We start from the raw sequence: 13,807 nt of genomic DNA, 5'->3' as shown, positions 1-13,807 counted from the left end.
ACTTTACAATGTTTGTACTTCAAAATTGAAGAATAATCCACGAAATTAATTAAATGATACAATCACAAAATAAAATATTACAATCATTTCAAGCGATATATTAAACATGTCCAATTTTACAAACATGTCTATTTAAAAAGTGACTCATCTCAAATAAAATAGTTTCCGGATAAAACGTAGTATCATAAAATTAATTACTTGAATTTCAATTATTATTCGGTTTGTGTAGATTGGTGTGCTCTATCAGGTAGGGGTAAAACTGTATTGCCAACCGACAACGATCCCTGATGAAATACTTGAGTTTCGGACGATACTCTTCGCTGAGATGAAAGTTGCCGCATCCTCGCGATCGGTTCTCGCGCCTTAATTCTGTACCATCCACGGTGTCGTTTCGCGACAGGACTCAACAATTCAACCTGCTCCGTTGATCTTTGCGATAGTGACACATTTTCGATATCATCTCGTGGTCGTTTTCCCGCTCTTTGTGAAGAGATAGATTCCAAATTTGACATCGAACTGAATCCCGACGTAGACGGTATTAATGCGTTATCTTCTCTTGAAAAGACTTGTCGTTTTTCAATGTTCTTAGTGGTACCGATTGCTGTTGTGATGGAAATAGAGTGTAAACATGAATTCTATTTTCTTTAAAAGTATACTTTGAAAACAAAATGTACACGTACCCGAGAAACTTCTCATGACACTTTTCATTGCATTAGCCATCATAGAAAAAATTCCACTGGAGCTGTTATTATCGGTACTGCTATTCGAAGTTCTATTGACAGAACTGCTCAATTCATTTGGCGATGAGTAATAATTTTGACAAGAAATACTGTAATAACTATCGATGGATGTTATCGAGTTACTACTGCCAGGAAAACTGTTACTTTTGACCAAAAGATTTCTATTTGTAACAATATTTTCTAGTTTCTTTAAACCAGAATTTATTAGATCGGTTGTTTTCTTTTTAGAATTATTCTCCACGAGTACCATTAACAATACCCGCGAAGAATCATCTGACCGTTGTCCGTCGTCATTCATGCTGTTTGGATTATGATTTTCTTTCTCTATATTCTTCGCATTATCTTCATAAATTTTGATCTCCGAGCCTTCCAAAGGCTCTTTCATTTCGGATGTATCGAAATATTCTTCGTTCTCCGTCATATTGATAGTAGCAGCTATCGAGTTAGGTTCCGATGGAGTTTCATGTTGATCAGAAAATCGGACTTTCTTTAAAGAGTCTCGTCGTTTTTCTGTTTGACATGTTTCCAGACTCTGAGAGTTGGGCAATATTTCGCCCTCGACATCCGTCAATTCCATATCTTCCACACAATTATTGTCTGTATAATGTTCGCTGGAATCGTTATTACTTTTGACTTTCATCATTTCCAGACTTCTGGGAAGTTCTTTACTTCCATAGCCCGGTGGCCACGTACGGAACGGGGTTTCTTCGTGATTATTCACAGACGGGCAAGTCACGTAATTGCTCGAATCATCGGATTTCAAGCTGCTTCTTTGTGAACTGCCATGAACTTCATAATTCTTCAACGACGCGGAATCAGTTTTTGGCGTTTTCAAGGAGAAATTCGGAACGTTCGGCGTTTTAAAGTTGAAACCCGTCTTTTGGTCGACAAGCATAGGCGTGCTTGTATTTCGATAAAGTTCCGGGGGTGAGGTCAGTGAGCCGAATTGGGATGGTTCCTTTCCGTCTGAAACCAGAGGTGGTGTACCCAGTATGGACTTTTGTGCAGACACCAGTGAATGACGTTGCTTTGATTTCCACCATTTGCAAGTGCCTTTGTTTGTAGAAAGTAATGCAATATAAACTTTTAATTATGAATAAGATTAAGTGAATCGTAATCACATTGATCGTGAATATTTTTAATGAAAAATAAAGTCAAGTGTAAGGATAATTACCCAACGATTCCAAATCTTTGCTCTGTTTGAAAATTTCACCGCATAAGTAACAGTAAAGAGGTAGATGTCTAGCTACTATGTGAGAAACAAGTGCCTTATCTTCGAAGCATTTCAACGGAAATTTCTGATTCATGCAGAACGGACAGTTCGGATAGCGTTTTGTGTGTTTGTTTTCTTCGTGTCGTTCACGGCACTTTGCACAACAGAATAATTTCTTGCAGACATAACAATTTCGGCTTGTCTATCCAACATACATAAAAGTTTTACAGCGAACAGAGATCGTGTAATTCTTGCTCAAAATGCTAAGAAGTATAGGTAGAAAAATATTTGGATAAATACCTCGACTGAAATCATGATTGAACTAGGTCAAAGTAGCTAAGACGATGTAATGTTTACTACCTTGTTATAGCCAATACAATGCCAATTATAGGTGTATGAAAAAAAAGAAATTGTTTTTGGCACTTGATACTTGCCTAAATTTTGCCGATAATACGCACATTAAATTACTGAAATTAAAATTTAATAATAAATGAAATATCGATTTTAAATATTTTTACTGATTGAGGTTAAGATTTCGGATAAGAACAATTTGTAAAATTTAACCCTTTCGGTGCCGCCATAGTGGCATTTCAGTTTTGTCCTAGAAATCGGTGTCGCCGCTATAGCAGCATGATTTTTGTGTGCACAACTGTTATTTTATGATCTAAAAGTATGATATATATTAATTATTCTTGTGTAAAATTTCACAACTTACTTTTTATGGCTTTAATTGGAGTAATTCTTAATGGGACCAATGCTGGTTGCAAGTATTGTGGAATATTGGTCGATTAGATTCTACAGCAGAATTCTATTCTATTCGGAAGTATTTACAAGAGACAAATTCGGTCAAATTTTTTGGATGTTACATTTACAAAGCGATGTATCAGAAGAGAAACCTATTAGAACCCGCACTGATAAGGCAAACAACTTTTTAAAATATATTGATTCGAGGTTTTGCAGAACATTCTATACCTGGTAAAGATATTTGTATGGATCAGTAGTCAAATTCAAAGGAAAAAATTGCATTCATAACGTATAATCCAAAAAAACGTACTAAGTAGTGTATAAGAGTTTACGTATTAGTGGATGGGGAAATTTTGCCCTATTATGGTGGTTTGACAACTGAAAATTTAGAAAAACTAGAACTTCCGGTTAATTTTCGAATTCCATTAACATTGGTACAAAAGAACTGTATTCGAAAGTTAGGACTATTCCCAGAACTATCAACATATCGGTGATTGTTTTGTCAAATATCATACTTTGGAAAATTACAAAAATTAAAACGTGCACTATGACTAATATTACACAAAATATATCATTTTCAAAATATTCTATGTTTATTATCTTCATATATATATAATAAATCAGCTATGCGAAATAAAATAACTTCAAAGATCTAAATTTGCGCCGATTTTCTGGTAGTCCCACTCGAGAAATGTGCCGATCGCAAAGGGTTAAATCATTTACAAACTGCTACAATATGTTAAAATTATTTGTCACAACAATTATAATCATAAATTGATACACAGTTATAATATATATAATTATAATATAATACGCAAAATTTTACATCATGTTATCAGATTCATCAAACAATTCGGTAAACATTAATTGATCAAGTTCCAATATGTCTTCGCTGTCATCATTTTTGCTATTTTGCAATTTGCTTATTTCACTTTTAGTTATCTCCTTATGTTTCTGCTTCGCTTGTTTTTTCAAATCCGCAATGGTCATGGAATTTAGATTATCTACTACTACGTTGACATCAGACCTTCTAAAATCAGTATCCCTATTCTCCAACAGAGTCAATGCTTCTTGGTATGGTGGTGCAATCGGTGTTTGTACTGGTTCGTGATACGTGTATTCTTTTCCTTCGAACTGAATTAAAAAAGACAGATAATACAGAGTATATGTAATTCTATGCAAAAAACGATAAATATAAATAGCTTACATTTAGTGGATAACAGGTATCAGAGTCAGGCTCATTAAGGTCACCACAAACAATAAATGGAACAACGACTCTATTAATTCCTGTAAGCTCATCAAAGTCGCATGGTTCATGAGTTAAAAGAGGATTTAGCATATGAGGTTTGTAATCTTCAGGAGGTGAATAATCTTTGCAGACTACAAATGCTTCAATGCTGGAATTGCGAGAACTGCTAGGTTTTGTGCAATAAACGTAGGGAAAAAATATCTTCAATTGTGCATATAGTAATGTGACATCTTTAGCTCTAAATATTTTTGCTACAAATGTACCCCCTTGCTTTAGTATGTGAGTAGTAATATTTAGTGCAGCTAATAATAACTGTGACTGAATATAAATATCCATATCGTGTAAGCCTGTAACTGTAGAAATAATTGCTTGATAAAAATTATTACTGTTTATTAGTGAAAATAATACTTTAATATAAGTTTACCATCAGGGGCTCCATCGCAAACTACTAAATCAACCTGTTCATTATCAAAATGGGAAATAATTTGCTTTGCTGTATTAACATTGGTAATATCTCCTTGAATTTGAATTACTCCTTCTAAAGGTGCCATTGCTTGTAAATCAACTGCAACTATTTTTGGAGGTGTTGCGTTTCCAGTTTCTAGAGCTTTCTTGTAATTCTCACTGTTCATGAAAATGTGTAATAAAAATTTTAATATCTTGCAAAACGTTCTTCTTAAAACGTTAACAAACCAATCACAACATACTTTAATTTTCGCGATAAAACCTGACTCCAGCTACCAGGTGCCGCGCACAAATCCACAGCTTTGTTAACTCCTTTTTCAAATCAAACAAAGCATTGTATTTTATGCAATATTGAAGTTATTTTGTATACATACCATCTAAAACGTGACACTCATTATCTATTTGAAGCAATTTAAAAGCGCTCCTTGCTCTCCATCCTTCTTCTTTCGCTCGTCGATAATATATATCTCGTTTATCTTTCGATGTTTTTCCCATAATTAAACGATAAAATACAATGGACCGTTAATTGCACCTTCGTTATACGTTCTGGTCAACTTGCTATCATGTTGTCAAACATAACGATTCTTGGAACTATAATCTAGGATTTTAATGCTAGTCAGTTGGTATGACTAGCAGAAGAACTGCGAAATTCAATATTTGTTTACCAAGACATATGAAATGTATTTCATAATTCTTGAATTAGGAAACAATATTTATGTATCGATTTAAGACCAAGAGATAAATTTCGACCAAAATATTTGTATTATCGAATGCGTCATATAAATGCAACACTTTAACAAATATTATTATCAACCACAACAAAATTCTGATAGATAAAACAGTTAAAGTGGAATAATATGTTTTTGTATCGAAGATCAATAGATGTTCTATATTTGAAAGTAAATTTAATCTGTTCACTTATTAAAATCACTTGCAGATGCTAGTTTGCCAATCAAAGCGTAAAAAAAAAAAAAAAGAAGAAACGCAATGGTGGAAACATCATTATTTCCAGACGCGTGGATGTGCAACGATGATACATTACAGGAAATATTTGAAAATTGCGCTCTTTTATTGCCTTCCTCAACGTTTTATAAACATAAATTTTCTCGAAGATTATTTTTAGTTTCTTTGTTCAGGATTTTTTGAACTAAGTTTCAATAGTAAAAATAATAGATATATAATTATGTTCATTTATAAGCTGTGACAGTTTATAGTTTTATCATAAACTATAAACTATCAACGACGTTTTCAAATTATTATTTTCCGCGAAGCAAGAACGCTTTCACGTTTGTTCAGAATTTCATTTGAATAGCAAATACAGAAAAAAGATTCAGTATCTTTACTATCTGCTATCGTGTAATCACGATTACATTGGATGATCAACGACGTTTGCCGCGAAACGGACGTGAATTTTTGTATTTGCCTGAAAAACGAGTCGAACAAAGTTGTTCTTACGTAATTGCATATTTGCACATTCCCACGGGACGTAGATGATTCTGTTTCGATTTCGTGCTCATAAATAACACAAGCACATGTCTATGAGAATTTGTTCTGACTGATTTGCCTTGCAAAAATATTTCCTGCAGATGGCCTTTTTGAACTTTCGATGCAACGGCGATCACGTATGCAAGTACATATTGTAATAGTGCGTCAACTGAACCTGGTCGTTTATTTTTCGTTATTTGCGTTTCCATCGCGTTGGCGTAAAACTTACTCGATATGAAAAAAATTCGGAATATATGCTGAACGAAGGCAAGAATGATCGTGTTAATCCGCGGTAATCGTTAACCAGTCACAATGATAATCGTCTAAATATTCTTAGGCTCGATAAGGCGTACTTTTAGATACGTGGCAGATTTTGTCGGAAAAACTGCAGCCAGAGATCTCTGCATAATGTATGAGCACCCTGCAACGGAGAAAACGCTGTTTCTAATGAGACTGTCATGAATTTTAAATGAAGCGTGGTTCTTTTTTTAGCGACGTTTAATATATCATTCAATGTAATTGTAATATAGCATGGATATATATATTTAATAACTAGTATGTGCATCTCTACGTATTATAGATATGTATTTCTCAACGAGTCTCTTTCTTATCGGTTTCCAACAACCTTTGGTATTTAGTGCACGCGATAACTTGACAACATCTTGGTAACAGGAATGTAAATAATTGTAATCGCACAAACGGCTTGTTCTCAATCAGGTTTCGTTATCACGTAAATCATCTTCATCGATGTGAATGACCCAACGCCAAAGTTATCTAATTATTACGAAATAGATCATCTTAAGAATATGTGCTTCATTCAAGTGGAAGGAGGAGTACGAAAACGAAAAAGGGACTATCGATTTATTGAACGACGATCGTATCAATAATCAATCCACATTGATTATGCCACATGTACACTGTTCGATAACGATAACATTCAGGGGGTTATCGCGACCGTATGTCAGAAATAGTTGCTTCTATGAGCGAACAATAATTTCTCTTCTAGTGAAACGTATTCGTATGCATCTCGAATCATGTCAACGAGTGCTCGTCGTTAAACCGAAGAGTTTATTCTTCGCGAGGATTACATAACGTCTGGCGGATGGCAAATATACGCACGTGCATTCTGTTCGCAACGAAAATTTCGAACGAGATACGTTTGTCTTGCTGTTACGACCAAAGACGTTCGAACAAGAATGACCAGGAATCGATTACGGCCAGCTTTGCGTTTATAATTGAAATTCTAAAATGACCCAGTTGTTATTTTTGGAGCGTGAGATTCTGAGCTGCTCGCCCTCCTCCCTTCTGATAATGCGCACTCTCGCACTACCGCTGGTTTCTTCAAAAGATATTGGCTTAATACATTTCATCAAGTGTGACCTTAATCGAGCGGTTTTGCAACGAGCGCCTTCCCGTGCTGGGACACTTTGCGCCGCTTCGAACTAACGCTGAAAGAATTCATTGTCCGTGGCGCCGCAGTGCGCGATTGTAACTTGGTTGGTACAGTCTCGTCCTACGTCTAAAAATATATAATGGCGTCGCAGGAAATTCGTTCCGCGAAACTTATATTAGACGTACGATCTTCGTTCTAAAGCCACCGAGGGTATATCAAACAGATTCGATAGGATCGTGGATCGTTCCTCGATCGAAAAACGACAGGAAGAAACGAATGTTTCTGTAGCATGTGTTCAGCAAGCAGATGAGCAATTTGCACTGTCCGGTACGTTCAGTATTAGATGAAGGGAAGTCCCGAGAGGAAGGCGCGAAACGTACGAAATATTATTATGCGCGATGCAGAGAAGGTCCTCGGACAACCGTGACACTGTTTTCTCCAGGAAGCACACCGCTCTGAATTAATATCGTTTGACATTGCTCGATTGAAAAGCCGAACTGTAGGAAACGTAATTACGACGACCTTCCGAGATGTCCGGGGAATCTCGATGGCCGGTCTTGCCACTCGCCTGGTGAGTTCATCCGGTGATGAATGGCCAGTCAACAATGTCATTTGTCAAGCTGCGAACATAATCGTTCGCTCGCATGAGTTACGTTGCCCGTTATCAGACTGAACGTCAGAACCGTTCTTCACGATTCACGTTGGTGGATGAAACGTGGAATAGAGACACCACCACCTGACTCTACGTCAGCAGCGTCGAAGATTTCATATGTTCGCGCACGATTCGACAGCGACACGTAGACGTATGCCTGGCTCACGATAGGTAACACGTGTAATCGGCGTCGTTAAAGGTTGACCGGGAAAGGACATGCTGCGACGAATAGTCATGATACAATTGTCCAGCGTGTACGAGGCTCGACCTTCGCTTGTCGCGGGAAACCTACGTAGGAAAATAAGCTGCACGTGTCTGTCACGAAAGTGACACACTAATTGAGCGTCGTGCACCGTGAAACGGAATTAAGAAAGATTGCCAGTATCGTTTGTTCGCGTTTCCTGCGCGCGACACGAACTGCGTCCGGCAGAGCCGCGAGAATCTCCATCGAGTCCACCGTTGAGCGAATTTCAGCTCAAGGCCGGCGTATTCAATCTAGCATGCGATTTCACGAAAACAACGCGTGAATCAGTCTCGTGGCCGAAAATCTGCTTATCGATCGACCACGTACATATCTCTCTGTTGTTCATTCTCTTCGCTCTACGCGATCTTCCTTGACTCGCGCACAGATTTCGTTCCATCTCCGGACAATGTAACCCGTTTCGTAAGACGCGGTCGAATCAACGTATTACGAAATCGAACGATCATTCTCGATCTTCATTATCGTGATCGTTAGTCGTTAATGACACTCTGATACGACCCAAATTGATAGGACGCGAATTACGACGGACAAAGTCTGATACCCGGAAACAGGGTGCAGCCGATGTGGGCACGACGAACGTTTTATTGTCAGCGACAATCAAAGAATTGAAATTCGGTGGCACTCGGTCAAAGGCCTATCACAGAGAACTATGTGTCAATTCGAGCTACATATTCCAGAATGAAAATTGCTTATAAATGAATTCTCAGGGTTAACTATCGATAACATTTAGTACATATGTATGTCGGCTATGGGAGAGACAAGAAATGAGACGACAGAAGAATCGGCTGGCACGACAATCGTGAGCCGACTGTTTCTTAGTCCGTTCTGGCCTGGTGAAACGCTTCAGAGGCAGAGTGCGCGAGCGGAATGTTTATTGCCGATCGGCAGAGCCGAGTCGAGCCGAGCTCGAAGCGGTCGCGCCTGCGTCGCCGTCGTATAACTCGCTGATTTCGCCTGGAGCTTGTTTATTTCAAACCTGAAACTCGCCGCGGCAACCACGTGCTAACGCAACTGCTGAGTACAAGCCACTCGGACTTGGACTGTCTTCTCTGTTTGCGGGAACGCTTCTCTGTTCTCGTTCGATCGCGAACGAACGTTCGAGCACCATTGATTGAAAGAAAACGGAGCAGTCGGGAGGAAAAATTTTTAAAAAGAAAAAAAGAGTTCTCGTGAATCGTGTATTGAAAAAAAAAAAAAAAAAAATAACAATAATAAAATAGAGAAAAGGGGGAAATAGAAAGGAGCAGAGAGATACGCTTACACTTGTATGAGCGTCGGTGTTGGAGGAAGCGCGCTCGAATTCTCCTTTTTACAGAATTGCCACGCTTCGTCGGCGCATCGAACTTCTTCTAGAAGTTACCACACGATAGCCGCGGACGCTCTCGCGCCGAACATATCGATCTTTCCTTTAGGACAGTTTAAAGGGGTCTGTTTCAGTGTAGTGCGTGACGATTCGGAAAAAGAAGACGACGACGAAGAAGAAGAAGAAGACTCTTCGAACAACACCGCTGTGATACGCTTTCTCAAAATCGTCTTTACCGCTCTGTGATCTGTGCTTTGTGATAACAATATTTATTCTTTTACGAGAACTTTTACATTCATTTCAGTCCCGATTTATCGTAATCCGTTTCAAGGGTCACCGCGTTTAATCGACGACTGACACATCGTGATTAGGTGAGTGTTACCATTCTCCTTTTTTTTATTTCTTCATTTCAGAAAAAGCTCATCGCTCGCATCGGTAGCTGTTTTCCGAGCATCTCGTTGCAATGTTTTACTACGTTCTATGCTCAACGCGTACGCGCATCGAGCGTTATCTCAGCTGTCGAAAAAAATTGCTGCCTGACAGCGGTTCGCTATCGTTGTTTCGTTCCTCTTAAACACGAACGTCCAATGTTTACACTCGTGACGTACGTTCGCGCATCGTCGTTGAAATGCACGTCCAGATTTGGACTGAATTGGCCAGAAAACCATTCACCGAAACGAAATTTCAGTTAACGTTTCCGATTAATTGGGGAACAGAGATTAGAGAAAATCGTTGGACTCGCATCACACGAACTTCAATTATGTTAATAATTGCTTATCTTCCGGAAGTGTTCAGATAAGTGGAGTTCCCCTGTTCTCCGTTAATCGTGAACGGTGCAATTTCGAGTCACAGAAATAGCTAGAAGTGTTGCTCCTCCGAGCAACTCCTGAACAATTTCACCGAAACAGAATTGAAAAGTTTAGCATATAATTGTCCGTCCTGAAAATTTTCTTCCGTGAAACGGCTAGGCGACTTGGCTAACTGTAGCACCATCCTTTCACGCGGCTCGTTCACTGGAAGAAAAGAAAGAGATATGCACGTAGACGGGCAAAGAAGAGCAAAGAAGTTGCAGAAGTAGAAAGGAACTCGATGTTGACGACGTTGATTGCGTGAAAAAAAAAGAAAAAGAGGAGTAGCATGACCGCGAAACGACTTGAACTCGGTTATGAAAACGGATCGCGTGGCCGGCCAACTTACCGACAATAGTTGAGTCTGCCCGCTAGAGGCAACGACTATTATTTAGAGTCGCCGGAGCCCCGAGCGAGAACCTAGAAATGCTCTCAAGGAAAACGGACTTCTTGCCACGGAAGCTGTTTCCAACAGGGTCGTGTGATAAACTGCGCGAGCAAAGACATTAATGAATTGTATTCTTTAACTTATTAAGAAGCAATTGTAGATAAGCGAACCTAAGTGAAAGAACTATCGATTGGAATTCTTCGAGTAAGAAAAAAAGAAAAACAGATAACTTGATGTCAAATTCATTGAAAGAAATTGGAGCAAGCACTTTGAACCTGTTATCAAAAATGCAATGAAATTAATCGAACTGAATTTCGTTGAACCGTTGCATCAATTAAGTTTGAGGAAATTATGAATAGTAAAAGTCTTTGTTTAACAAAACGACAGGAGATTGACATGTAAAATCACGTTCGAATAAGTATCTGTTTCATCACTTCAGCAAGAAAAACAATACGAAGGAGGAGCGTTTTTTGCAAGAGATGAAAAGAATGTAACACGCGCGTTGTCTATGTCGTTTCGATCGACGATTTTTGTCAATTAGATTAATTACAATTAAGAGCAAGTTCGAAATCAATAGAAGATACGACGCGTGCGATCTATTTAGAAACTAGGACACAGTCTCGAGGTTGATTCGATCCCGACCGAAATAATCTTCCGGAAGAAACGAAGACGAGAGAGACGTGTGTCCAGTTTGGACAGAGATTCTCTAAAACCAGAAAACGCAAGGACGTCGTTTTAACACAATTAAGAAACGTTTCGCTGTGTGCTCATTTACTGCGAAATGAAACCATTCACGTGGCTTCTCTCTCTCTCTCTCTCTCTCTCTCTCTCTCTCTCTCTCTCTCTCACTCGTTCTTCCGTTCCATTTGTGAAAATCAGTCAAAGTTAAAACGCAATTTTTCCGAAGATATACGTCGGGGAAGTAGAATAAAAAGTTCGAATGAGCAGCTGTTTCTACTTTATCATGATCGATCGATTAATATGTGATATTTGTATCAAAGTTAACACTTTGTCGAGTAATTCCAGTTTGCGAAAGCAGCTACCGATGCCATTATGCGTGCGGCCAACAGATGTTTTTTATTTCTTGAAAAACAGTCTGACCTTGTATTTTTCTTTTTCTTTTTTTTTTTTTGATAATTTACACAGACTTCGTTTGCGGCAAGCGTTAATCAATCCCATCGTACGTTGACTTTCCTGTTTCAACAGTTGGCCCGATCACCATTGACGCTGGCCGATTTTCTAAGAAAATATCGACCTGCCCACACGAGTAACGTGAAAACCTACGCTGGGAAATTAATCGGGACGCGACAAGAGAGAAAGAAGAAAAGATAAAGAGCACCGAAGGGGGAAGAACCATTTTCGAACGTGCTTCCGAGATTACGCGGAACGTTCCTTTTTTTCTGAAACCAAGTCGTCGACGATAATTGATTTTGCTCTCGACAAGACTGGAAGCACCAAGTTAGAAAGGGAGGGCACGTGTGACGAAAAGGACAAGTGAAACCAAGTCGATTGTGTGGCTCTGATCGATCCGATATTAAACCAGCGCGCGAGAAAGCTAGAATCGGCTTTAGTCGAGCGCGTCCGCCGCCGAGAAGAAAGCGAGAAAGAAGTTTCTCGAAGCTTGGCTGCCGCTGCGACTGCTATCGCTGGTGCTGTCGTTGGTGTTGACTCTCCTGGAACATCGAAGGTAGGGGACGAACCTGTTCGGTTCTGCATCGTTGCTCCAACAGGGAGGCGGTACCGTATCTGTCGCGTTCGCATAGGTCACGGTTCCATTGACGTAATTTTCCACGAATTTCCGGAACGCGACATACAGTTCGTACTCGTCCGTTTTAGTTTACAAGCGATACGTTGAACTCTACCGTGGGCCAAATTGTCGAAAATAAATCACGAAAACGGTCGGCGCACTGTAAATAGTTTGCCGATGTTCTCCGGCCAATTTCTTCTAGGCGCGCGTCGACTCAAGGATTTTGCATTCGTTTGCTGTCGCCGGAACCCTGATCGATCGATCCTTGAATTTTTCGATCTTTGAATTTTTGAATCTCCAGCGTTTTTTTTTTGAATAAAAAGCACATTCTATGTAATTCGCGATAAAAACGGAGAAAAATTAAGTATTACGTATCTATATATAAAAATACGAGACTTTTGCAAAGTCTTTCGGAATTTTTGTGCAAACGAAGCAGATTTATCGTCGATCATTCTCGGTTTCAGTATTCAACTGTGGAATCGAAAGGAAGCGGTAGTTATCCCCGGTTCAATATAACTGACGGGTGCATAATTGCGGGAAGAAAACACGGCAACGAAAGGAAGAAGAGAAGTTTCTCGAAGCTTGGCTTGCCGCGCGCGCGCTGACTCCGCTCTAACACGCTCGAAAAGGAGAAGCGCCAGCGGACGATAAACACGACAGAGAAAGAAAGAGGGAAGGACGGCGTGCCGTCATCTCTGAGAACGAGGGAAAGAGAGAGAGAGAGAGAGAGAAATTGGATTCTTGATCTGGGACAGATTTAAAAGGCCCAGGTGCTTCGTCCAGGCCCTTCGATAGTGCCACATTTCAGAAACAGAGTCAAGAGGAAAAGAAAAAGGTCTGGGGAGAGAGAAAACAGGATTAACGACGGTGATTCCGCGGTGAAGGAAAAGAAGAACGAAGTCTGACAGCTGGTGAAAAAAGGCGAGCAATAACGAGCAATAACAGAGAGAAAGATAGAAAGGAAAAGAAAGTACTGTTTCACGTTGGTACACCTCAAGATGGCAAAGGGGAAATCGGTTTCGGAGCGGAACAACGACGTGTTCGACGAGGAATCGGTGGCGGTGCGATCGCGATGGCGAAATCTCGCCGCATTCTGGATACTCGGGCTTTGCAACAATTACGGATACGTGGTGATGCTTAGCGCCGCGCACGACATCCTCGAGAGCAAATTTGGCACGACGGTAAGTGGTAACTCTCTTTCATCGATTCGCTGGAGAATCAGTTTCGTTTCGAGTCGATTCTTACGATCTTTTCTTTCTTTTTCCATTTTGTCTAATTTGGAGAAATAAAAAAAAAAAAAAAAAAAAAAAAAAAAAAC

General features: G+C 39.5%; 2 protein-coding genes and 1 long non-coding RNA gene across 3 annotated transcripts; 1 reads left to right on the top strand and 2 right to left on the bottom strand.

Annotated features, from left to right (window-relative positions):
- Nucleotides 1-30: 30 nt before the first annotated feature.
- LOC122531633 lies at nt 31-3,220 on the bottom strand. Its single transcript, XM_043659735.1, has 4 exons — nt 2,254-3,220; nt 1,915-2,155; nt 681-1,793; nt 31-601 (listed from the first exon to the last, which is right to left on the bottom strand). Exons 1-4 carry the CDS (start codon nt 2,266-2,268, stop codon nt 213-215), a joined length of 1,758 nt encoding a protein of 585 aa, XP_043515670.1. The 5' UTR covers nt 2,269-3,220; the 3' UTR covers nt 31-212.
- A 212-nt stretch (nt 3,221-3,432) lies between these two features.
- On the bottom strand, nt 3,433-4,996 carry LOC122531699 (putative tRNA (cytidine(32)/guanosine(34)-2'-O)-methyltransferase). Its single transcript, XM_043659859.1, has 5 exons — nt 4,786-4,996; nt 4,654-4,723; nt 4,371-4,570; nt 3,905-4,299; nt 3,433-3,831 (listed from the first exon to the last, which is right to left on the bottom strand). Exons 1-5 carry the CDS (start codon nt 4,904-4,906, stop codon nt 3,520-3,522), a joined length of 1,098 nt encoding a protein of 365 aa, XP_043515794.1. The 5' UTR covers nt 4,907-4,996; the 3' UTR covers nt 3,433-3,519.
- A 4,016-nt stretch (nt 4,997-9,012) lies between these two features.
- LOC122531823 lies at nt 9,013-13,201 on the top strand. Its single transcript, XR_006307411.1, has 3 exons — nt 9,013-9,877; nt 11,949-12,429; nt 12,954-13,201. It is a non-coding gene; the product is annotated as an uncharacterized LOC122531823 (long non-coding RNA).
- The last annotated feature ends 606 nt before the right edge of the window (nt 13,202-13,807 follow it).

The sequence above is a fragment of the Frieseomelitta varia genome, unplaced genomic scaffold, assembly GCF_011392965.1.
Source record: "Frieseomelitta varia isolate USP_RPSP 00005682 unplaced genomic scaffold, Fvar_1.2 scaffold_1010, whole genome shotgun sequence".
NCBI lineage: Eukaryota > Metazoa > Arthropoda > Insecta > Hymenoptera > Apidae > Frieseomelitta > Frieseomelitta varia.
This window is presented reverse-complemented; position numbering and strand designations above follow the sequence as displayed.

Coding starts and splice junctions, on each gene's coding strand:
- LOC122531699 (XM_043659859.1), bottom strand. CDS start 4,906: ATGGGAAAAACATCGAAAGATAAACGAGATATATATTATCGACGAGCG. Junction 4,724..4,785: donor TGAGTGTCACGTTTTAGATG/GTATGTATACAA, acceptor GATTTGAAAAAG/GAGTTAACAAAGCTGTGGAT. Junction 4,571..4,653: donor GTTTTATCGCGAAAATTAAA/GTATGTTGTGAT, acceptor TTTCATGAACAG/TGAGAATTACAAGAAAGCTC.
- LOC122531633 (XM_043659735.1), bottom strand. Junction 1,794..1,914: donor CAAAGATTTGGAATCGTTGG/GTAATTATCCTT, acceptor CTACAAACAAAG/GCACTTGCAAATGGTGGAAA. Junction 602..680: donor TGTCATGAGAAGTTTCTCGG/GTACGTGTACAT, acceptor CCATCACAACAG/CAATCGGTACCACTAAGAAC.